General features: G+C 40.4%; 1 protein-coding gene across 1 annotated transcript in view; it reads right to left on the bottom strand.

The window, feature by feature from the left end:
- The window catches only part of PPHLN1 (periphilin 1), a 63,646-nt gene that overhangs the window by 13,640 nt on the left and 24,767 nt on the right, over positions 1-25,239 (bottom strand). Inside the window, exons 3-8 of the mRNA XM_015407356.1 lie at positions 24,803-24,976; positions 23,223-23,284; positions 8,406-8,653; positions 6,220-6,302; positions 4,744-4,863; positions 3,848-3,988 (exon numbers count right to left, since the gene is read on the bottom strand). Of these exons, the coding sequence (XP_015262842.1) occupies positions 3,848-3,988; positions 4,744-4,863; positions 6,220-6,302; positions 8,406-8,653; positions 23,223-23,284; positions 24,803-24,976 (828 nt within the window). The remainder of the gene's footprint in view (positions 1-3,847; positions 3,989-4,743; positions 4,864-6,219; positions 6,303-8,405; positions 8,654-23,222; positions 23,285-24,802; positions 24,977-25,239) is intronic.

Below are 25,239 nucleotides of genomic sequence, written 5' to 3'. Positions count from 1 at the left end.
TGCTGAATTAATACAGAGCCCGTGTGGCTCTGGCAGCACTGAGCCGGGGGCATCTCAAGGAAAGGAAGGCGGCAGATTGCTCTTGTGCCGTAGTTGTATCGGGGCAGAGCCCTCGTGCACAGATAGTCCTTATATTTCTGCTCTTTAAACTGGTCGTGATCGCAGAGATCAGAGCAGTCCATATGTAGTTAGTCAAAGTTCTTTATTATGGTCGTATACCAGTATAATAGAAGACAAATAAGTACAGATAAGGGAGCAATAAAATTATAAAATATAATGGCATCTAAAATTATAAATAGGAATCTAAAAATTTTAAAATACAGACATGATAAAATCAATATTAGAATCAGAAATTAGATTTAGGCCTATCTGTACTTTATTTCTTTCCTAGTTTGGTATGCCAACCAACCAAATTTGGCAACCATCCTAGTCAGCTTTTGGTTATCCCCTGCCAGCATAATTGACAAAAGTATCCTTCTATTACGACCTGGAAAGGAGTTAACTATAGGCTTGATCAAAACTTCCCTCATATTTTGATATTTAATACAATCGAAATGTAGTTCGCAAATGTCAGTGGCTGCAATTGAGTGTGCACAGGGCTGAGACAAACCCCTCTCTCCGGAAGTGCCCCAGAAATATAAGAGAGAGTGTTAGTGGGGAGCGGGGCTGGTTAGCAGTAGAGGAGTTCCATCCAGGTCTAGTAGCACCTTAGAGAACAGCAAGATCTTTGGGGTGTTTCCAGAGTCAAAGCACTTGCGTCTGAAGAAGGGAGCTTTGACTCCTGAGTGCTTCTAGCTGCACAATCCTGTTGGTCTCCAAGGTGCTTCTGGATTCGAATCTAGCTCTGAAAAACAAAAGGCTCGCTTTTACAGACGCCTTGCTTCCCGCTTCCCGCTATTGTTTGTGTGTTTATTTGATTTCTACCCTGCCCTCCCCGCCGAGGCGGGCTCAGGGCAGCTTACAACATTCATAAAAGCAGGTACAGCTGAAACATCAGCAAACATATAAATAACTTAAAATTAAAACCATCATTTAAAACATATAAAACGCTGGAACCTATTAAGTAAAGAGCGACAGTTCTTTATGATGTCACTTGGGTGATTGTTTGAATGGCTGTTTTCACACCAGCTCAGTTCTCGTTGGTATACGGCAAGTACGGCTGAGGACACGATAGTAAGACCCCCAGGGCACAGGCTGGCAGCAAAGATGGCAAACCAGGGCACAGGGAACACTCCTCGGTGGATGGTGTGGCTCCTAGTTGAACTCCTGGTTGGTGTGTCCCCCCCTCCCCCCCAATTTCTGGAGTGTCCCTGGTGTGCAGCGGATTTGGTCGGCTCGTTCCCTTTCTGCATTATGTAGCAGCTGTTGGATTTGGAATGTTCTTTTTATTTTTCCCCAAGTTGCTGTAATCACCGCAGATCTTGACTCCCTTTTCCTCCCTCTCTTCTCCTACAGAAATATCCTGTATTGCCATATCTAGTTTTAGTATTGAAACAGTTTTTGCTGCAGCGGGACCTCAACGAAGTATTCACAGGTGGAATCGGTTCTTATAGTCTTTTTTTAATGGCTGTCAGCTTCCTCCAGGTAAGTCTGATAAGCAGAACTGTTTCCTAATGGTACCTGAGTATACTGTTCCTCTTCCAAGTTCTACTGGGAAAAGGTCTGCACTGGTTGGCCACACTGGGAAACGGGATGCCCAGAATATATGAACTGTTGACCTGACCCAGCATGGCTAAACTTGTAGAACCGCGGGTCGCAAGCAGTGTTCCCGCTAAGCTGAGTTAGTGTGAGCTAGCACACAGTTTTTTTAGCCTCCGGCTCACACATTTTTGCCTTAGCTCAGGAAGGAGGGCTCCAGAGCAAACTGATTTATGCAGTCGCCAAATTGCTCGCAACTTTAATGCCAGTCGAACTTTTGCTCACAAGAATCCACAGCTTAGAGGGAGCATTGGTTGCAAGAATACCGGTTGGGTGTAAGACACTGTGGGTTTTGAAAACCGCCATTTGAAAGGTGGGCATGGACAGGGTTTCCCCCTGGTGTTCTCCCATCCCGATACTGACCAGGCTTAGACCAGCGTAGCTTCACCAAGGTTGTAGCATCATGTACCCCTGAGACAAAAGGCAATAAACTGTTCCAGTGCGATTTTTACAACTCTGTTCAAACCAGTGGGGTGTGTTCGTTATCTTCCTAACGGCTCTTGTCAAGCAGCTCATGGATCTATCCACACAGTAATATTGTGAGATATTTAAACCCGCATCTCCCAGGCCACAGCTTGCTTGGCATGCCGGGCCTTGAGCAAAGGGCTGAGGACTGAGAGGCATTCGAAGGCCGAAAGGCCAAGTGCCAAACTAGCAGCTGTGGAGAAGGTCATCGTGTGTTCCGCGGGGCTACCACAGAAAAGGCTGTGCTGCACGTGTTGCATTCATCCTTTGTGGCAATCCTTTGAACGCACATCGTTTATTCCCATTTTACCCTGGTGGTGGGCTGTGTGGGATTAGAGCCTTTTGCCGAATGTGAGTTAAGAGCCAAACCCAGAACGCGCTCCGGTACAAATTAAGTGCACTGAACTTTGTTGTCTCAGTTCAAGCTGATGCTCTAGCTGTAATTTTTTAGAGAGACGGAGAAATGTACTTTCTCCATTCATTTCAAATCGAAAGTAGTTCTCTGCTCAATGGGCCTTAAGTGGAACAAACCGTTTTTGCGTGTCATTCAAGTGCGCTAAGCTATGAAATTGTGTTTCACACCATGAGCTTTTTGTTAGCAAAGGCCAGCAAAGAAATCAGGAGATTGTTGTGAGAAAACATTAAATATATATATATATATATTTTTTTTTTTCTGGAACTCCAGCGACCTACTGAGCACAGGGCTATACAAAACCAGAGAGGTCATTCTGGATCCCTCCAATAGGAGTCGCACAAATAATTTGTATATCCCTATCCAAGCAAGCAGAGGCATGACTTAACCAGTACCTGGATGACTCCCCCCCCCAAGTAGAAGGAAAAAAAAAAGCCAGTGCAAGGCTGAGCCAGGAGGGAGCAATCTTCTCCCTTTGGCACAGCTGATCCTGGCTGGGCTGGCTTCCCAGCAGCTCAGTTTAAACCGCACTGCAGGATAAGCCTGTGGAAAGCTGAGCTGGTGGGATGTGCACTATTCAACATATTTATGGAATTTAAAAGTATAGATGCCCTAGTTTATACAAGCAACTTTGCAAAGATACCCACTGCTAGGGAGAAAGAGCGCCAAACTGCTGTACCCTCTCCTCCCTTAACATAATCTGCTTTTTGGTCCTCTGAGAGGTAGGAAAAAATAAAAGTTAAAAAACAACAAAACAAAAAGTGTCTTATAAATCTGCATTAAGAATGGCAGCGTCTTTGCACATCAAGTTAAACTTTATAACACTGAACACAGTAAACTCTTCAACACTATATTATTGTAATACACATTATAGCATATTAACTGTTGCCCACTTACATTTAAACAAGCAAATCCTTGAAAATAAGTTGTATACATCTATGGTATATATTGAAATTATCACTATCTAATACTGTAGACTGTCTTGCATTAAAATTTCATACGAATTATTCTAAGTAAAATCTTGACTTAAAAAGCATTTCTCTTATACAATACACACTATTTCACAGGAGTCGTTTCAGTGCTCTCCAAAATTTCCAGTTGGAAAAGTTGGGGAACAAGTCCTCATGAAAAAAGCCCCTCCCCTCCTATTTTCTGGGCCTTCACATCTCTATTCTTAAGAAGAGCTGTGCAGTAAACTCAATTCTGAAAAGAAAAACACATACTATCTACAGAGGAATATACAGACATTAATTACAAAAAAGTGACACTTACTTGTTCAATCTCTTTTGTCTTTGCAGCAATTGCCTTTGAACGACTAACATGTTGGCTATCTTCGAACAATTCATTACTGTCAGTTATATTGGCACTGGTTTCTTCGCGTTGTTCAACATATAATGGTTCTGAGGATCCTGCCTGTAAGAAATTTATAGGAGCAGTTTTATGTGGCAAAAGCAAAAGTTACATAAAGAAGTTAAAGCAACTATATTCTCACTCAGCGAAAGGTATCCTCTACCTTTTTTTATACCTCTCAAGTGACACAATGTAAGCTGCGTTAGATAAAAATTGTCCCACTTACCATACAGTAATAGCAAGAAAGTGCTAAAAAAATTCAATCAGGTTTATATATGTCTTACGAATCTTTTACTTGAGTATCTATAACATGTCCTTAATTGTAAAAGTGGCTAAGGATAACAGTTTGGGAATCTTGGTAAATTACCATTCCGTTTTAAGTAAGAACATAAGAGAAGCCATGCTGGATAAGGCCAATGGCCCATCCAGTCCAACACTCTGTGTCACATAGTGGCCAAAAACCAGGTGCCATCAAGTGGCATCAAGAGATATGAAAAACAAAGGCAATGGGTCCAACCTAATAAAAGCAAAGCTAAAATTAAGCAAACAGGACTTTTAACAGTGCACTTATATTTCCATTGCTATCCCACACTGATGTGGGGGTACTTAAGAAAGCCAATGCTACAGAAACTCAGCACAGACCCTGAAGCCTGCTTGAAGAGTTCTGCATTTGCAGAACTGCATGCTGAAACTCCAGTTACCCATTTTACTGCTTTTAAATACATTTTGAGTTTTATCTGCTAACTTACTTGGAGGCAAATAACCAAATAGTTGAGGAAATAATGGATCAAATTGATTAGTATTTTTACTCAGCTTACATCATACTCTGAAATTTCAGGCAAATTGCTTGTGTCTGCTTTCTCTGCTTTTTCAGCAGCCCACCTACTCGCAGCCTCTACAAGTTCCTTTTCTGATAACCTGCTGCTTTTGTCCAAGGCCTGAAAAACGACAACACAAAAACCCAAAAATATATGTGAGTAAAACTGTGTAGTCTAAAATATAGAAGAACTGAAAAATTACATGTGGAGCTGAAAGGAGACATTATTAAGAATCAACAAGACTACGTTCCTAAATACAACTGTTTCAAGTAATACCTAGCTGAGATCCCCAACTTCATTGGGCCTGCAGGCACCTGTGGAATTTTGAGAAAGGTAATGGGCATACCTCAAAATGGCTAGTGTGGGAAATAGGGCCAGTCACAAAATGGCTATTATGGGGGGGTGGGGGGTCACAAAATGCTGAGAGATTCCAAGCCAAATGTCTTCCTTTGTGGGGGATCTATTTCTGAATGGGTGCTCTCTGCAGGCCCAAAGGTGATATTCTCTTTGGGTCTTCTGAATCTTCTTGTGCTCCAATGAGATCAAAGAAAGTCAGGATTTGATCTTTGGTTTGGGGGAAAAGCAACTGGGTGACATAACATCCATAGTATTATGTTGGTGATCATTTATCTACCAGATTAAGAATGTCAATTACCTTGGTTTAAGAGAACAGAAATTGAAGAGGAAGTGTGAAAATAAACATGGACTGATACTTTACCTCTGAAAAATCAGCAGTATTGAAATTTTCTCCAGGGTACCAACCAGACTGAACAAAAGAACTAAATTATGACTTGGGACATAATTCATAACTCATGAACTACTACTTCACACAGTTGGAGATCAGGAACATGCCACAGGCTTATGTACCCCTTCCCTCCCATACAAATTTCTCATTCTTTTCCAAGGCTTGCTTTTACTAGGGTGTAATGCTACATCTTTATTAGTGTTAACTGTAGTATTAACTAGGTAAGTGCTAACTGCCTGCCTCGGCAGGGAGGGCGGGGTAAAAGCCAACCAACCGTATTAACACAAGTGTGAACCAGGGTTTGAACTTTTAAATGGATTTCAAACCCTGGTTAGGAGGGTGATCATTGTTAGTTCTGATTCAGATCCAGTACTACAGCACACTTAAAGAAAACCATTAAAGAAAAAGAAGAATTTGCTCTGTGTGTGAGAGGAAGGGGACCATGACATCTTGTTATACTCCCCCTTTCCTACGAGGCAGAAATACTATGTCTTCCCAAGGCCTATGTTATAGTGTGACTACAGTTGTTTCAGATAAGTCTATTCATGTACAGACGAACACAAAATACACATGCGGAAAGAATTTAACAAAATTTCTTTATCAGTGTTAACCCAAATTAGATATCTTATGTATATTTGCACAGACTGAAATCCAAGAAGCTAAGAGGTAACTCAGACTTTTTGCACTGCAAGTTGCTATCTTCTACCATCATGTTCTAATACTGGACTCACCTTAGAAGGTGCTGCTGCTGTGGTTCCTGAGGGGGATACATCTCTTGATGTTTTCAGAGGCTGAGAAGAAGTTCTTTCCTTACCTACGTAGACAAATAGCATGTACGTTTGTTTGGTTTTTAGGTGCTTAGGGCTGTGATAATGTTTTGAAATCTGTTCCACACAACTACTTAGCTGCACTTGATTTCTGTATGTGAATGAGATACTGTACACATGAAATTAAATTGGACCACCAGCACTACTAAAATAAACCAGCTTTCAGTCTCCCTGAAGTGCTGGCCTTACATGGGTTTCTCTGAGGAACAGATAACAGAACCTGAAAGTGGGTGTGGGAGGAAAAGAGTAATAACAGAAAAGCTTTGCTCAGCCTCCAAACAAAAGCAGGTGACCAGATGGAATACTGAGTAACAGCCAGTAGTTTATTTTAATGTATATGTATTTGTATTTTTTAAAACCTGGGCAAGAAAGGAAACCTGACCAAGAGGGGAATTTGGGTATTGGGACTGCACCTACGTATACGTGTGTATGCCTTCCTAGTTCTGTATATGTACCTTCCTAATCAATGCAAGCCCAAATAAGAAAACGGTAGAGTTAAATTCCATGGAAGACTTCATAAAAGGATCTGGTGGAGCGGATCTTTTTCTGCTTTCTACTGGCAACTGCCTGTTAATCCAAAAACACTTCTCTGATCAACAGAGCCTCACAAGCAAAATGTGCCACTAATCTGCCTCAAAAGCATCTGCTGCTTGGGTCAGCAGATAAGGGAAAGGGAAGCAATGTCTCTGCTAAATCTGTTTAAAACAAACTGTTAAAAGAAACTAAAAAGAGAACTGGGTTTGATTCCCCACTCCTCCACTTGCAGCTGCTGGATGACCTTGGGCAAGCCATAGTTCTGTCAGTGCTGTTTTTGAAAGAGCAGTTCTCGATCACCAGATCACCTGAACAGATCACGCCAGGCCTTCCTGTCTTCCGCCGTCCTCTGAAGTTTGCTCAATTTCATGTTCATTGCATCGAACCAAGTATATAGTGGCCATTAAAAAGAACAACTAAAATGACTGAAAAGACAGATTATATCTATCAAGAGTTTAGGCTCAAGTTCTCTCTAAAAAAAGGGATTCCAGAGGTTTATAAAATTACAAAACAGTGAAGAAAAGGGGGGGGGGACCCAGAACATTCACTAGAACCCTGGTCCACACCGTAAAGGACTGACAGTTGCTTCAGTAGAATGAAAATATTTCTCCATGTAACATAGAAATGTACTGAATTGCTATGGTGTTACAGGAGTAATGAGCAAAGATTACTTAAAAAAGGATAAGTCTATTTTTTGATGGATAGGTCTATGAAGACCCATTAAATGATAGCTAGAACTGAAACCTCAACGTTAGGAGGGTATCTGATTACCGGATGGGGGGCACGAACAAGGAACGTGCATTGCTACCACAACTATTTACAGAAGTTTTTACAACATCTGGTTGGCCAGGTTGGGTGAAAAAAAGTACAAATAGCAGCACTTTGGTCTGATCCAGCAAAACAATTCTTATGTAGAAAACTGACATAACAGTGGAATTTCGCACTCTTTGACCAAACAAAACATTGATAGGGTACTTGATGTCTAGAAAAATAAATGCTGAGAAAATTCCATTAAGAACATTGGGGAAGAGGAATACACAATCTGTTTCCAAGACCACACAATTAAAACTAAATCTGATGGGTGAGCTTCTCTAGAAGAAAGGAGAAGAAAGTTATTTCATGACTGGGATTACTCTAAAACAAGGAAGGGAAATAAAATACTTTCAGCTCACAGCAATTAAAATCACAAACGATGCTTACATGAGTAACAGGGGAAACAAGAGAACACAAATTTCTTTAAAATTTTCATTCATATTCCCGTGGAAAAAATGATAAATTAAACAGGGATGTCTCTAATAACAAAGAAAGGAACATTATGATTTAATCTGATGTAGCACGTCATCAGTCTTCTGCTTACTCACTGAATCTCGATTTAACTTCATGATCACAGGGTCAGAACAGAATAAAGAGATTTCAGGAAAGAGCTCTTGCTTATAATACAAACACATTGAGTAGGAAACTGAATTCCACAAGAATGTACGCTTCATGGTCCTGGTAGATAAAAGAAGACAATTTTATTTGACTAGCACAGGTTTTCTTTATTAATCCAGCATTACCTTGTGAAATATTTCTTTTATGTAAAGATGATACGCTTCTGCCATGCTGAGACTGGTGGAAAGCATAAGCTTTACTTCTGTCTGGAGAATAACTTCTGCTACTGACACTGGAGCCAGATCTGCTGTGAGGGGAATCCCTTCGACTGACAGGTGATTCCCTGAAGTAAGGAGAATCCCTCTTATGCGGAGATCGCTCTCTTGCGTAGTGAGGATATATGTTTTTCCGTCGTATGCCACCTCGGATATCCCTGTCAAAGTTACAGCAATAAAACAAATCACAAATATTTTTCTTCTTAGATATGAGAATCAAGAAGAACCCAATTAAATATCATAAAGCAGAGGATCTTCTACTGAACTATTTATTCAGAGAAAATTAAAAATTATCAGCATTCAAGAAGCAACAAATAGTACAAATGTAAATGTGTTCAGTATTCCAACTTGTTTTTATGGCCTGTTCTATCTTTCGTTATTCTGCCAGTTAGTATGTAGTGAGCTGACTGTTAATAACATAAGTTTATAAAAATAAGGGCTACAGCTCAGAAGCAAAAAGCTTATAATAAATAAAGGACAGCCTCCTATATTAGCACTGCATATCTAGTGGATCACACTTGAAGGCTTTAGAGGTTTTTTGTTCCAAGTCCACACATACAAAACCCTGGATTTTTAAAGCCACCATTTAAGAAGGACAAACAGATTTCATATTCTAGGCTGCAAATCTTTCCTTCCCAACTCATATATATTTTTATAACAACAATTTATTAGTACAGTCATTGACCAAATACGTAAAAGAACCAAAAAGACATCAGCCGGTAAAACAGTTAACAGTAAAATGCATATAGACGCTATCCAGAATATCAAACATTAAAATGTTAGGAGTAAAATTAAAATATTATTAGATAATTTAAAAACTCTATTTAAGTATAATATTCACTATCTAAATGCTAATAGCTTGTCTCCAGATTTTGATCGCCTGCATGACAAATTTTGCCATGTTTAAAGTAGTTTCCTGCTCTTTGTCCACCAGCAACTTATCTAGGTAAAATCTTTCATTTCTCCCAGGAAATCGAGAACAAATTGGGATTATGGTATATTTTTATATTGCTATATTATGTATAATCAAGGTAAGACTTTATAATAGTAACTTACTGGCTAAATGGCTATATTCAGAAGCAGATCTTTATTAGGAGCAGCTTTGTTAGCTTCAAGCAGGGTATTCCAGTTTATGCCTTCTAAAATCAAGGTTTCTTTGGAAGAAACAAGTTCTCATTTGACCCCAAATCTTATCTCAAAATAATAATGAATGTAAACATCAAATTACCACAAATCTAATAGCCAAAATTAAGGTAGCACCTGGCCAATAATTTGAAACAAAAAAGTTGCACAAAAGACATGAGAATTTTAGCCTTTCGTGAAGAATGTCATAAAGTTAACAAGTGTGGAAACTAACACCAACATGATCTGGGCTAGGAATGTCCATAGCAGCCTGGAAATAAGTACAGGGAACCGAAAAGTTTTCACCTCCTCACCAGGATTTTATGACCATTATATTGCCATACAATAAAGGAAAATATTTAAAGTAAACTGAAACATAGGTTGTTTTATTGCTTCATTTCTCTTTGTAAGTATATGCCTTAAGTGCATAACCTGCATAAAGACACACACCCAGACGCTGAAGTAAAGGTAAACAAAGAAAAAGGGACCTCTAGTGTACACTTTGTAAAGAGCCTTCTATGATGAAGGCTGCCTTGAAAACATTTTGCAAGTGTGGAGCTAACATAATACACAAGTAGACCTAAGCTAATTTGTCCATGAACAAGCCTACCTTTGATTAATACAGCACAAAAGTATTTATTGTACTTATACTCTGCCTCTCTTTCTTAATAGAATTTGAAATGGATTACGAAGGATCCCCAGGAGACTTTCCATTCAGGCAATGACCAGACCCATATTTGTTCAGCCTTGCACATTTCTTGTTTCTAAACTATTTTACAATGTGAATACCTGCAACAATGTTTACAAACTTTCTTCCTCTTCCAAAACTCTTGACTAAAGATATTTTATCTGATTTTTTGACTATAAGGGCTGTTTTACACATTACATTCAACAAATCCGGACTTTTCTTCCATATTTGAAGTAAGAGCCCCTACCCACACAACCTGATCCAAGACAGTCAACACAATATGGCACTGAAACCAGCAAGCAATAACACCACAAAACTAGATAGCTAAGTTGTACTCTCCGTGGAGAGAAGTGAGAAGTGGAGTGCCTCAGGGATCTGTCCTGGGCCCTTGCTGTTCAGGATCTTTATAAATAACTTGGATGAAGGAATAGAGAGGATGCTCATTAAATTTGCAGATGATACTAAACTGGGAGGGGCAGAAATTACAGCAGAAGATAGAATCAAGATTCAGGATAATTTTGACAGGCTAGAAAACTGGGCTAAAACTATCAAAATGAATTTCAATATAGATAATTGTGAAGTTTTGCATTTAGATTAGAAAAATCAAGTGCATAATTACAGGATGGAGGAGACTTGTCTTGGCAGTAGTATTTGAAAAAAGGTTCTAGATGTCTTAGTAGACTATACACTGAACATGAGCCAGCAGGGTGATGCAGTAGCTAAAAGACAAATGTAATTTTGTTTTTGTTTTTTAAATACTTTTTATTGGGTTTTCACAAATGTAATTTTGGGCTGCATCAACAGAAGTACAGTGTCCAGATCACACAAAGTGATGGTTATCACTTTACACTGCTCTGGTTAGACCTCACTTGGAATACTTTGTTCAGTTTTGGGCACTGCAGTTTAAGAAGGATGTTGACAAGCTGGAACATATCCAAAGAAGGGCAACAAAGATAGTGACAGGTCTGGAGACCAAGTCCTATGAGGAAAGGTTGAAGGAGCTAGGTATGTTTAACCTGGAGAGGAGATGATTGATAGGTGATATGATAGTCATCTTCAAGTATTTATTTATTGTCTTTACTGTTTTTGCAACCAAAGTCATAAACAGCAAACCCTCATCCCACAATAGACCTCGTTCCACAGGAAAACATGGAAGAACTTAAAGGTTGCTACTGCAAAAGTTGTCATTATGATTTGACAACAGCTGCTAGAAATTTTGTCACAGGGTAGTTTGTTTGTCTTAGTCTCTAAGTAACCAGGATGATTTCACTCCTGGGGAGAGGAAGTCCTGATTAAATAAAGGGGAGATCATTTCTTAGAGCTGAAAAATTGGGACAATCAAGCAGAATATGATCCACAGAGTCTGTTTTATTGCTGCCACAATTACAGAGTCAATTTGAGTATGAAATCCCATTAAATTTTCCTGACATCACAGCTGAAGGTAGGGCATTCAGGTGCACTTTGGAAGAATAGATAATTTGGCATTGTTGTTGGAGGCTGAATGCCTACTGAAAAGGATAAGCACATTCTCCAGGCTCTAATCAACTCATAGTCAAAGTCTCTCAGACATCTTTTAATGAGCTGTGGCACATGAACGACACTGAATTTGGAAGGCTAATGCATGTTTCGAAAACAAATTGATGATTGGTTAATCCCATCAAGAATTTGTGATTTGGAGACTGGTTCCGAATTATAACGGTGAATTTTCTGGGAAGCTGTATCGACTTTGAAGACTGCCTTTTACTTTGACACTGCTTTTTACTTGTGAATACTGTGGGAACATAATCAAAGAAGGAAATTTTTGGACCATAAGTTTATTTTATAATCACTGGGCTAGTGATTGCACTTTAAAGGTCTTATGTGCATATTTATTCTGTGCCTGGTGATTTTACTTCTGAACAATTTACATTATGGTCCTTATTGAATCTATACTTTGTATATCTTTCTAATTGTGTTTATGTGAATATAATTATTAACCATCTTGCCACATATGTATGACCTCTGAGGAAGGCCTATTTGGCCGAAACGCGTAAGGTCAACTTTTTAAGCCCTCGATGTTATGTTTTATATACATTGGTTGTAATTGGGCCCCTATATATGTTTTAAAATTTGTTATTATCAATAAATACATGTACCTTTTTTTATGGAAAGGTTTTAATATTGGCCCTCCTTTTCACTAACCTAGAAGGATCTGTCAAGGATGGGCGAATGGGCGTCAACATGGCAAATGGGGTTCAATGTGGCCAAGTGCAAGGTGATGCACATTGGAGCCAAAAATCCTAAATATAAATACACATTGATGGGGTCTGAACTGGCAGAGACTGAGCAAGAGAGAGATCTTGGAGTTGTAGTGGATAACTCACTGAAAATGTCGAGACAGTGTGTGACTGCAATAAAGAAGGCCAATGCTATGCTGGGGATTATTAGGAAGGGTATTGAAAACAGATCAGCCAATATAATAATGCCCCTATATAAATCAATGGTGAGACCTCATTTGGAATACTGTGTGCAGTTCTGGTCACCACACCTTAAAAAGGATATTATAGCTTTGGAAAAAGTGCAGAAAAGGGCAACTCGAATGATAAAAGGGTTGGAACACTTTCCCTATGAGGAAAGGTTAAAGCGCTTAGGGCTCTTTAGCTTGGAGAAAAGACGACTGAGGGGTGACATGATCGAGGTTTATAAGATTATGCATGGGAAAGAGCAGGTAAAGAAAGAGGTACTTTTCTCCCTTTCTCACAATACAAGAACTCGTGGGCACTCCATGAAACTGCAGAGCGGTCGGGTTAGAACGGATAAAAGGAAGTACTTCTTCACCCAAAGAGTGATTAACACATGGAATTCACTGCCACAGGAAGTGGTGGGTGCTACAAGCATGGACGGCTTCAAAAGGGAATTAGATAAGCATATGGAGCAGAGGTCCATCAGTGGCTATTAGCCACAAGGTATAGCTAGGGGCTCTGGGGCAAGTGATGCTCTGTCTTCTTGGTGCTTGGGGGGGGGGTCAACAGTGGGAGGGCTTCTAATGTCCTGGCCCCACTGCTGGACCTCCTGATGGCACTGGTATTTCTGGCCACTGTGTGACACAGAGTGTTGGACTGGATGGGCCTTTGGCCTGATCCAACATTGGCGTCTCTTATGTTCTTATGTTCTTATGTTTGGTTCTGGAGTTTATTGTTAGGTTCAGGTTTTTTCCCTTCTTGTTTCTGCTCGACTTTGAAGAAGACCATGCATGAAATAAGTAGACAACCGGTTACTCGTTGGTCGAAGCTTCTGATGGTTTAAACTAGAGGGAACTTTCAGTGGGAGAGTCTTTAAAGTGTTATCAGCATCTCCTTCCAATGTGTTATGTATGTTTGGATTCTTTCGAGTAATTTCATATTTATTGCTCTACAGACATTTGTATGTGTAATTTTGGATATTCTGAGACTTCTAAGGTCATTTCTGTACAATCAAACACAATACTAAAGTTTTTGGACATTGTTTATTGTTTTGAGATACAGTCAGTAGCTAGTCATCACTGCGAATTTTTCCCTTTGTTTGCTTTCCTCTAGGCATAAAGCAGGGGACACTGGGGCAGTGATGGGGGAGGTAGTTATGAATTTCCTTGTGTTCTGCGGGGGGGCTACATTACCCTTGAGGTCCCTTCCAGTTCTATGTTTCTACTCAGATGTGCTGAGAAGCAGGAAGCATATGTAGCAGTCAGATTCAGACTTCAGCTTAAGTCCACAATTGTGACCTCCATGGGCTACAGAAAATGACCATGAAAAGCATGCAAGGTGAGTTCTTTGCTGATTTAAGGTCTCTCCCCCCCCCCCGCCAGTATCTCTCAGCAACAGTGACACCTCTGCTTTGAGACCAAAACTGTGGCCACATAGAGAGTTGGGGAAACAAAGAGAAGGCTGGTGTTACTGTTTACACTGCTGGTCTCTTGTGCTCCACAGAGAAGGCACAGCTGGAACAACTCATACCCTGTTGCTGGTTTGCCTTCACCCATGGAAGATCTGGATTGTTAGTTCAAACTCATCTTGCCTTTTCACTGCCTTCAGTTTTCCAAGTACAGGGACGGAATATTAATGGAAGTAGGAATTTCATCACCTGTAGCTTCTTACTTATGCTTTTCACAGCTGCAAGACACACAGAAATTTAACTGCTTCCGTTTTTCCCAGCATCAAGATGCAATGACAGAAACAGTATGCCTTTTACATTTGTGCAAGTGATTAAGACATAAAAGCTCTAGCAGGAAAAAAGGCAGCAGCACCAGTCCTGTTTCTCCCTAGAGCCACCTTCAATTCCATCATGAACAACAACTAGTATTTCCTCAAGTACTTAATTTCCTTTCTACTACCTAGTATGCTATGCATCTTTTAACCACTGTGGCTCCTATTTAGAAAGATACAAAAGTTGGGGGTGCGGACATTTTGCAGTGGGGGGAAATAGTTTTTTTCCAGTTTTACTGAAGACTTCTCTATTTTGTGGTAGAAAATTTGGGAGATTTCAAAGAGCACTTGAAAAATCCTTTGAAATATTTTTTTTAATTTGGAATTAGTGAAACGTGTTTTAAGATGAGGTTTTACTCACACAAAATTTATAGCATGGCAAATGTTTATATAAGAAAATGTATAGAATTAGCTATCTATCTTGCAAACAAAGCTCTTCTGTCTGTACAACCATGAGGCTTTAGTTCCTTTCCACACTATGTGCTACAATGTTGTTGTTTTTTTAAATGAATGATTTGGTATATGAAGACAGTTAATCTGTCACAGCAAACGTAAGTTATCTATTGCTCTAGATCAGGGGTGTTGAACTCATTTGTTACAAGGGCCAAATCTGACATAAATGAGGCCTTGTCAGGATGGGCCATGTGTGTCATAAAATGTAATGCCAGGTAGCAGAGATATAAACCTTATAAAGGACACAAACATTAAAAAAATTAAACTTTAAATAAAACACGCTTAAAACACTAAAACTCTTGCAATATTTTGTTTTAACAGTCTCTGATAACTGACACCTCTTGCTCTGAATTATTGCATCAAAATGGTTTGTGCTGTAGCGATCTTGAGTATGCTGTTCAGATGTGTATCTGTAAGCTGCAAACCTACTTTTGATTTATTGAGATTCATTACAGAAATCTCATGCTCAGTGTTCTGAGCCTAGGATCCAGGGGAAAACTTAAAATGACTGGGTATTGCAAGCTTTTGTACATAAATTGCTTTGTGAGCTGGTCAAGAACATGAGAAGGCATCCTGACACAAACTGAGGGCTATGTGTTTGTCCGCAAAACTATAGTCTTCCCCAGAGAAAAAACTACAACTCCTAGGAGGCAATGCAAGAATAGAGAGAAAGCAATGTATAGTGGTCAGTATCAGCCTACTATCTGGGAAGTCTATGTTGAAAAACCTCAAAGGAAATGTGCTGGGTGAACTTGGTCTGGTTCTCTCAGCCTAATCTATAAATAATGCTATACTATAAAGAAGAAACACTGACTTGCTGAAACCAACATGAGTTTCTCAACTTCAAGGGGAACAATGTTATCCTCTAGGGTTAATAAAACTCTCTACCATAGTGCTGAATATTTCCCCTGCTCTTACCCTGAATTGATCTCAACCCTGTTGCTACTTTAGTTTACCTTTTTTTATTTATTTCGTGTATTACATTTTATTTATTTTGTGTAAATATAATGTTTTATTAGATATTTATATGTTTTTACTTATGGCTAGACTAATGATCTGGCCTCTGTTAGCCGCCCTGAGCCCACTGGGGAGGGCGGGATATAAGTGTGAAAAATAAATAAATAAATAAATAAATTTTAGCCCGCCCTCTCCTGCACAGCAAGGCTCAGCATGGGTAGCAACAGACTAAAAAGAAAATCATAAATTAATTATTCAAACCAGATTTCCATCACAATTAAATAAAGGCACAGATGACATAATACATGGTGGGGAGGGAGCTGGAGGAGGCCAATGTGGAAGGAAACTACGCTGACTTAACCGTATGCCTGGCAAAATATTTCTTTTTTGCAGGCCATATGGAATTGGATCAGATCCCACAGGGCCTGGATCTCATCTGGCAGAGCATTCTACCAGGCTGGGCCAGAGCCTTCTCAGCTCTGGCCCAGGCTGAGGCAAGAGGAACACTTTTTGGACTGGGGTTCACCAGAAGATTGTTATTCATAGATTGTACAGCTCTCTGGGAGGCATACATGATCAAGCTATGCAAATCATGCCGGATAAATGCTTATTAAGCAGTTATTTTAAACTGTACACTGATTATATCTCACAAACTGGTACAAACTGCTATGCTTAACTACAATACACACATGAACCAAGAGGGATCAAATACACTGTAAGAAACAGGAAATTATATGAGATTCCAGGGGCAGGATAAATGGTTTAGGAAATTTTCTTTCATAGCACAGCAGCAGGCCAGGGCTCATTATCATGTCCTACATCAGAGGTTTTAAAAAGTAGTAGTGCAATAGAGCTATGGGGATGATCACCCCACCCAGCTCCCTTTGTACTTGATGTCATGTATGATTTTGTACCATAATCCAACTTCAACCAAGTGTTAACTAAGGGGTCAGAGAAGTTTGTTCTCAGCTGTTCAAAATTTTGGTGTAAAGAAAATGGTTCTCTAAATTTTTTTGTCGTGTTAAAAGTTTGGTTCACGCTGAAGGCCTGCTTCTAAGTTACCAGAGTTCAGAAAAATACTGAACAGAGCAAGCTGACCTTGTGAAACTGCAGATAATACCCAGCTGCAGAGGGGGTCAAGGAGCCCAGTCTATGATTTGTACCTGTGGGGAAAGGGACGAGCCTAGCTGCAGATTGGTTTTGGTTCCTTCCTTCAGGTCAGACCACCACTTAGGTCATCTACTGGCCTAATGAATTGACTGTACATCACCACCAATGATTCCTATTGGTCTTTCAGGCCTGAGACCACGAGGGCCCATTACTCATAAAAGAGTAGATTTCTAGTTTATTCCTTTGCCTAATGGTGACTACCTAAGATCTGGATAGGCAGTCACTGTCCAGCTGAAGGTGGCCATTTTGGACAATTGCTAGTGTGGACCAAACAGCTTCTGGCCTTTGCTGACTCTGGAGAGAGCTACTTTGGATTACTGGAATATTCAACTGAGAATGGGTAACATCCTGTAACTTGGAACCAATGTATTACTGTTTCAATTAGCTTTTACATTTCTAGCTTTCTTGTTTTATCCTCACAGTTTCTTGTTCTTGTTTATTCTTGCACCGTAATAAAAATTATACTGGGATGTAAAAAACAATTTATTTTGCTTTGACAATTACTAAGGTTGGATAGACATTTAGATTAAATTTAAACATGTATAGATAGACAGATAAAAATATACGCTACCTGAAAGAATTATGTTGTGAAAGAATTGGAAAAGGAGAAAAGATTCAAGAATGTAATAGAGGTTTGAGCACTGTGGGAAGTCAGAAGGGGGGGGAAGATATTTGGATAAAGGGATATGAAAAGTTTGTTATATGACATAAAATTTTACTTATTATATCCTAATAAAATTGTATTTTAAAATATATATATATATTAAATTATTTTTGTGGTTATTTGCCTCCTACTGACCTCAACCTAAATCCAGAGCCTAGACGGGCTGACCACCTACCAGAATAATTGTTTTTGTGAGGAACTCATTCTGCAAGTCTGCCTTGCAGGGCTGACTTCCTCGTTTAGTCCTGGTAAGGTTAGAAGCTTGCCCTTTGGCTTCCGATCGTTGGGATAGTCTAAAGCAGTGATGGTGAACCTTTTAGAGGCCGAGTGCCCAAACTGCAACCCAAAACCCACTTATTTATTGCAAAGTGCCAACACGGCAATTTAACCTGAATACTGAGGTTTTACTTTAGAAAAAACAACTCATACATTAACATAAGATGATCCAAACAAAGTAAGGAAAGCAATCCCAAATGCTTTCATTTACTTAAAATTATTTGGCAGAGAGTTCCACACTTTAATGACGGTCTGGGCCTGGCTGGGGCGATGGCATGCGTGCCCACTGAGAGGGCTCTGAGTGCTGCCTCTGACACGCGTGCCATAGGTTCGCCACCACTAGTCTAAAGGGTTGGTGAAAAACTACCAGACTAATGTGTGAGGAGTCACAACCCAGGGTTTTGCAATTTTATTTCATTTATTTTTATTTTATTAATTTGACTTATATCCCGCCCTCCCCGCGAAGGCAGGCTCAGGGCGGCTCACAATCATATATATAAAATACATTATACAAATATTAAAATAGATAAAACAAAACCACAACAAAATGCAAAGTGTTAGCAGTGCAAATAAACAATGGCGGCATTCTTTCGGCATCCAGATATAACAATCGCCATATTCCAGGTTCCTTGCCAGACTATCAGATATTACTTTGGTGCTGATGTTACTTTGGTGCTGATGTTAGGGCCAGGGCCACGATGTTACCGGCGCCCCCCCCTAATCAAAAGCCTGGTGGAAGAGCTCCGTTTTACAGGCCCTGCAGAACTGCAGAAGGTCCCACAGGGCCCTGATGTCCTCCAGGAGCTCATTCCACCAGTGCGGGGCCGCCACGTAAACGGCCCTGGCCCTTGTCACTGCTAGCCTGACGGTGTTGGGATCCAGATCTTAGTGCCCTCTGGGGAACATGCAGGAAAAGGCGGTCCCTCAGGTAAGCAGGTCCCTGACCATATAGGGCTTTAAAGGTCAAAAACAGCACCTTGAACCAAATCTGGTATGCTATTGGCAGCCAGTGCAGCACTTTTAGGGCGGGCTGGATGGGTTCCCACACAGGAAGGCACAGCAACAGCCTCAGTGCTGCATTTTACACCAGCTGCAGCTTCCGAATCTGGGACAAGGGCAGCCCCATGTAGAGAGCATTGCAGTAATCCAATCTCGAGGTGACCATTGCGTGGATCACTGTTGCCAGGTCACTGCGTTCAAAGAAGGGAACCAACTGCCTAATCAGTTGTAGATGGTAAAAGGCAGACTTTGCAGTGGCTGCTACCTGGGCCTCCATCGTTAAGGAGGCATCCAGGAGCACTCCCAACAGCGCCCCATCAAAGGTTGGGAGTGGGATCCCTAACCTTGGTCCACTCTGACTCAGGCACAAGACCTCCGTCTTTGTCGGATTCAATTTCAATCATTCAGTCTAAGCCAACCAGCCACAGCTTTCAACGCCAGGTCCAGATCTCCCAGACTAGAGTCTGACTGGTCGCCCAACAACAGATAGAGCTGGGTGTCATCCGCATACCGGTGACAACCCATCCCATGCCTCCGGCCAATGTGGGCAAGGGGGTGCATGTAGATGTTAAATAGCATTGGGGAAAGTACCGCCCCTTGTGGACCTCCACAATCTAGTGGATGCCTTCAGGACAGCTGTTTCCCCAGTGCCACCCTTTGTCCCCGACCCTGCAGAAATGAGGAGAGCCACTGCAAGGCAAACCCCTGAATCCCGCGTCGGCGAGGTGGTGGGTCAGTAGTTGATGGTCAACCGTGCTGAACGCCGCCAACAGGTCTAACAACAACAATGCTGCTGTGCCGCCTCGATCCAGATGCCTCCGAAGGTCGTCTGTGAGGGTGACCAGGACCGTCTCTGTCCCGTGGCCTGGTCGGAAACCGGACTGGAAGGGATCTAATAAGGAGGCATCATTTAAGAAACACTGCAGCTGAATTGCCACCGCCCTCTTGATCAATTTGCCCAAATGGGGCAAATTGGATACCGGCCGGTAATTTTGTGTTCTGCGGCCCTTAAACAAAGAGTTTTGGCCCCAGACAGGACTGGGACTCTGACATTTGGCAAGGCTTCCTCTTTGACCTTACACTTAACAATGCAATAATATTGCAGATCATCAACAAATATTCCCAGGACAAGAGGTCTAGTGATCCACAGTGAACAGGATTCCAGGACCTCTCATCTACTGCTGGTTATATAAAACAGAATTTATTTATTTTACAAAATTTATACCTGCCAGTCTGCCCTCATCAGGACCACCAAGGAAGCTAACAGATTAAAAACATACATAATAAAAATAAATCTTAAAAGCCATTTAAACCAAACAAAAACCAAACATCATTAAAACTATTAAAACCAATTAAAAATACACATACAAAAAATTACATAGGGCAGGAAAGATGGCTCACTGAGGGAATGCCAGTTGAAATTTTAAAAAAGTCTTCACCCACTAGCAGAAAACAGCAACAGAAGAGGACAGGCAAGTCTCTCTAGGGAGAGCCTTCCAGAGTTTTGGTGGCAAGACCAAGAAGACCATCTCCTGGTTTGCCACTCACTTAATCTCAGAAGATGGGCACCAGAAGATAACCATAGAAGTCAAGTAGTTCTTAAGGAAGTAGGCAGTTCTTCAGGTATGTTGCTTCCAAGCTACACAGCAGCTTAAAGGTCAACACTAGTACCTTTAATGATGCCCAGAAACAAGACTGGGAGCCCATCTAGATAGACCAAGAACAGAATAATATAGTCCCTACAATCCACATTAGTCAACATCCTGACTGCAATTTACTCTCATACAATTGTTGCTGTTAAATTGTTAAATGCTGTTAAATCAATCAGCTCTCTTTAAATTTATTTCATACTTCATATTTCATGAAGGTGATTCATTCCATAGCTAAAGAGCTAGGAAACACAAATAACTGTCTCTAGAGAAAGGAATTATGATCTCAGCTCCAGGGGACAGTAAATTCACTTGAATTTTGGAGAGGCGTTGTAAAAAACTACCATAGACTAGGATTCTTGAGGTACTTTACATCTGTTTTTCTGATACATAATCAGAAGTCTTACTGAAGAGATTCCATGAGAAAAGTATCTGTTCTACTATATATTGTTCTAACAATGCATAGATTATTTTGAGTAATCTGCTAAATGCAGCAACAGTGATATTGGCTTTAACACAGGACCTCAAATAGTATATATCTGTCTAGTAAGTTTCCCACAAGGTCCCTGTGAAGGCTTTCCAACATAATCAAGCAGAAAAGACTCCCTGCCATTATTTCTACAAGTACTAACATACCACAGAAAAGCAATCTACCTTCAGTCACTCGGCTGCTACTGCTTTTCTTAAAACCACCCCTATGCATGGATACATAAAATGCTTTCCCTGCATGGGAACCCTCCACTTAACATATCTCATCTTAATAAATATTTGCTGACCTACTAAGGCTCTGTAATGGACAACTTCCAGTGTACCTATTCACAAGGGTGGTTTTCTGGAATGAAATAAGAGTTTAATACATGTATTGGATGTGCTTTAGGTGTCCTACACGTACTAGTTCAAACCTAACAGCTGATCCAGCACAGAAAAGAAGACCAAGTCCAATACTTGCTAAGGGGAATCCAGTACAACAGTAAATCCACGTTGGTCCATGAATTTATCTACTTACAGGTTTTATATTTCACATTTTCAAAGCAGCTAACAAAAATATTTTAAAAATTATAATAAAATATTAAATGGCACATCTGCATTACTAGCAACAACATCACACTTTATTTACAAAAACAATTAACAGATATGTGGCCAAGATTCTGTGGGATTTTGATGCTAATTTCACAGAAGTAACCAAAATGTTCTAATTTACATTGATCTTTTCTAATTGCTAATAGTCTATGTATGCATTATTTTAACTTGTTAAAAAAACTTACACTAATGTAGGAATTACTCTCCCTGCATGAACAAGACTCTCACAGACTGCCATTTGAAAATCTGGATTTTGCCAGTCTACTTGTAAAAAAAATCAGATCTTATCCTCATAAATGCAAGAATACTGTTGTTTTTGCAAGTACAAAACACACACACACAACCTGGTGTTGTATCAAGAAAAGCTCATTCTTTAAATCCCTAAAATCAAGCCTTTGTGGCCACTGGAGGCCACTGTTGCTCTTCAAAAACAAATTGCCCACAGTTTCCTCAGTTTCTTACTCATAAAGTTTTAAAGCAGAAAGACAAAGATTTGAAGTGTTCATGAACCATTAACATTCAAGTGTTCCATTCTATGTCTAAAGTCAAGTGATCACAAAGACCCTTTACTGAGTCCGCAAAATGTACCTGTTGAAACACAGAAACACCATCCTCAGAAAGATATCTAAAGTACAGATCAAAAGTACAATAACACCTCTAGGAAACAGTACTCTACGTATACTCTGTGATTGCTGAGATCACCTTCCTGCACTGGTTTAGGCAGAACTAGCACTGTCCCAAGCAGTTTTGCGATGGAATTGCTCTTAGCCTTATGACAACATGGCTATGACTAACAACTCACTACTATGATTTGCACAAAGCAGCAACACTGTTTCTGTTAAGTCTTTCAAGAACAAATCTGTACTAAAGGTGACAATTTAATTGGGCAGATCATCGCATGTTTATTCTACTGTAAAAAGGGGGACACACATGTAAACCTAATAACTCTTGCTTCATCAGTAATTATAAACTCTAAGGAAACAAATACTGCATAGCAAAACAAAGCACACACAAAAGAAGCCAGTCAAGCAAAAATCTTTCAACACTAGATTCTGGAGAGAATTTGCAGGAAAATCTTTACAAATAAAAACCTTATGACTCCATGGTTTACTCAACCTGGTATTTGGCAGCTCACACAAATCAGTACTCAAAAAGAGAGAACTGCAGATCCCACCAACCTTATTGGCAAATAACTTCAGATGGGAGAGAAAAGCAGGGGAGATGTGATTGTCAGATCAAACTCATTATCTGATTTTTATGGGACAAAAGAAAGTAAGGAATCCAAGACATAAGGACTTCTAGGTCATCCTATCTTTCAACTGTGGCTGGAATGCTTCAGGGAGCCAATCCAGAAGAACATGTGTCATCAACTAAAACAAAACTTAAAGCTATGCACTATTTGTTTATCAGCACAAATAAGGAAGCAATTTGGATTTTAAAAAATAATACCTGTAATCAGGTTGACGGCTAGCAGGATGGTCATCTCTCGGCCATCTGTACTCTGGATCATCCTATGAAATATGAAAAGATACCTGAAGGTTGTAAGTCAATATGGTACAGAATCAGATTTGAATGAAAACAAAACAATTTAGGCTCCAGTCACACGGCAAAGTTGCCACGGGAGAGGCACGGGAGTCCCGCGGATTTTCCGAGCGCGATCTCACCCCAACATCTGGGAAGTGCAGTGCTCCCGTGGCGAACCCGTGGCTCCCCGCCAAAGGTGCGGAGTTAAAAACTAGTACCTACGAGGTACTAGTTTCCTGAAACTGCAGGCCAAGGGCAGGCGTCTGATCACGTTCCCGGTGGACTTACGTGGCATCCGGCGCCCACTGCTGTTCGTCTCCACAGGATGCGCAACAGCGCCCAACAGCACATGCGCACAAAGAGCGATTGCTAGTGCGATCGCGTGGCGTGGCTTCTGTGCCACGCTGCAGGATACCCGTCTGATCGGCATTTCCCCCAAACCACAAGACCTCGACCAGGACGTGTGCTCGGGCGGCCGTGTGTTAGTTTCCTCTGGGGCAATTAGCCACGCCTCCCCCCCCCCCCCAATATCCGGCCCGTGTGACCGGGGCCTTAGTTGCTTTTCTACATTGTAAGAATTTAGTACTAAGACTTCATCATTTCATTGCTCATACTGCTAATTTTTGTAGCATTACTCATACCAATAGTGTACAGCAAGATAGTGTCTTGCACACATATTCATATCATTCCCCAAAGTATGCACTTTTTAAATAAGGAAGGGAAAATATACTGATCAAATACTAAATCCAGATTACAACCTATTCATTGAATCTGTACCACAAACAAGATAGTATATCAACTGATGGATGAGTCTGCATGGTAGTTAAAAAATACTACTGCATCAACAGGCAGCTGCCCAAAACAGCATATTAGCAGTACAATCCCAAGAACACTTTCCCACCGAAAAGAACCAGGTAAGATTCTGAGTAGACCCTTTTAGGATTGCTCTCTTAGTATGCAAATTCATCACACAAATTACTATAAAAGTGTTCACAGGACTAAAGACTATGGAGGCACCATTATAGTTCACGCAACCACGTGTTAAGTTTCAAGAGCTGGTTGCTGTTATTATTATTATCATATGGCATTGTGTGTAGTATAGGTAGGAGATACTGTCTAGCAGCTAGACGTTCTAGCTCTTTTAGTGTTATGCACGACTAGGTGACGAGCTAGACTTGTTTTTAAGGCAAGAGAGGTTTCAGAGGTGGTTTGCCATTGCCTGCCTCTGCATCATGACCCTGGTATTACTTGGAGGTCACCCTTCCAAATACTAGCCAAGACAAACCCTGCTTAGCTTCTGAGACCTGATGAGATGGGGCTAGCCTGGGCTATCCAGGTTAGGGCTCAAAAGCTGGTGTTAAAACATCACAGCTGACTTCCTACAGTAAATCTAGAAAAGAATTTTAGGGCTGCTATATTTTAAGAATCCAAATATCTGAATTCTTTTCTTAGTGTTGCATTTTTCAACAGTGCATCCATGAAGAAAACAAAATTAAACTACTTACACTTCTATGTGGTGGGCCACTTCTTCTTTCATGGGCAAAACCACGACCTTCTTCATACTCTCGGTAGCCAACATGAGCATGACTATATTCATATCTACTGTAGCTTCCTTCCACAGCTCTCTCTAGAACTGGTGCTTTCTTGGGTCCAAAGCTGACTACTCGAGGGTAGTCATCCTAAAAATTGAAAAAATATGCAACACACAATTCTAACTTAAAATGTATTCCAAAGCCATAAAAGACTACTGCTGACATTGCATTTTATGTCAACTAGACCAAAAACAAAGGAAATCATGATACATACTTAGTTTAGCTTGTGACTCTGTTAAACAAAGGAAATGCTAGACTAAATGGCCTCCATTTAACAAGAAATTTAAGTCATCAGATAATTCACATGTTCTTCAGATCTTATGAGGAAATTGTTCAGAAGTTAGACGCAC

This window comes from Gekko japonicus, unplaced genomic scaffold, assembly GCF_001447785.1.
Source record: "Gekko japonicus isolate JY-2015 unplaced genomic scaffold, Gekko_japonicus_V1.1 scaffold290, whole genome shotgun sequence".
Lineage (NCBI taxonomy): Eukaryota > Metazoa > Chordata > Lepidosauria > Squamata > Gekkonidae > Gekko > Gekko japonicus.
The sequence above is the reverse complement of the archived record's forward strand: the minus strand, read 5'-3'. Positions and strand labels throughout refer to the sequence as shown.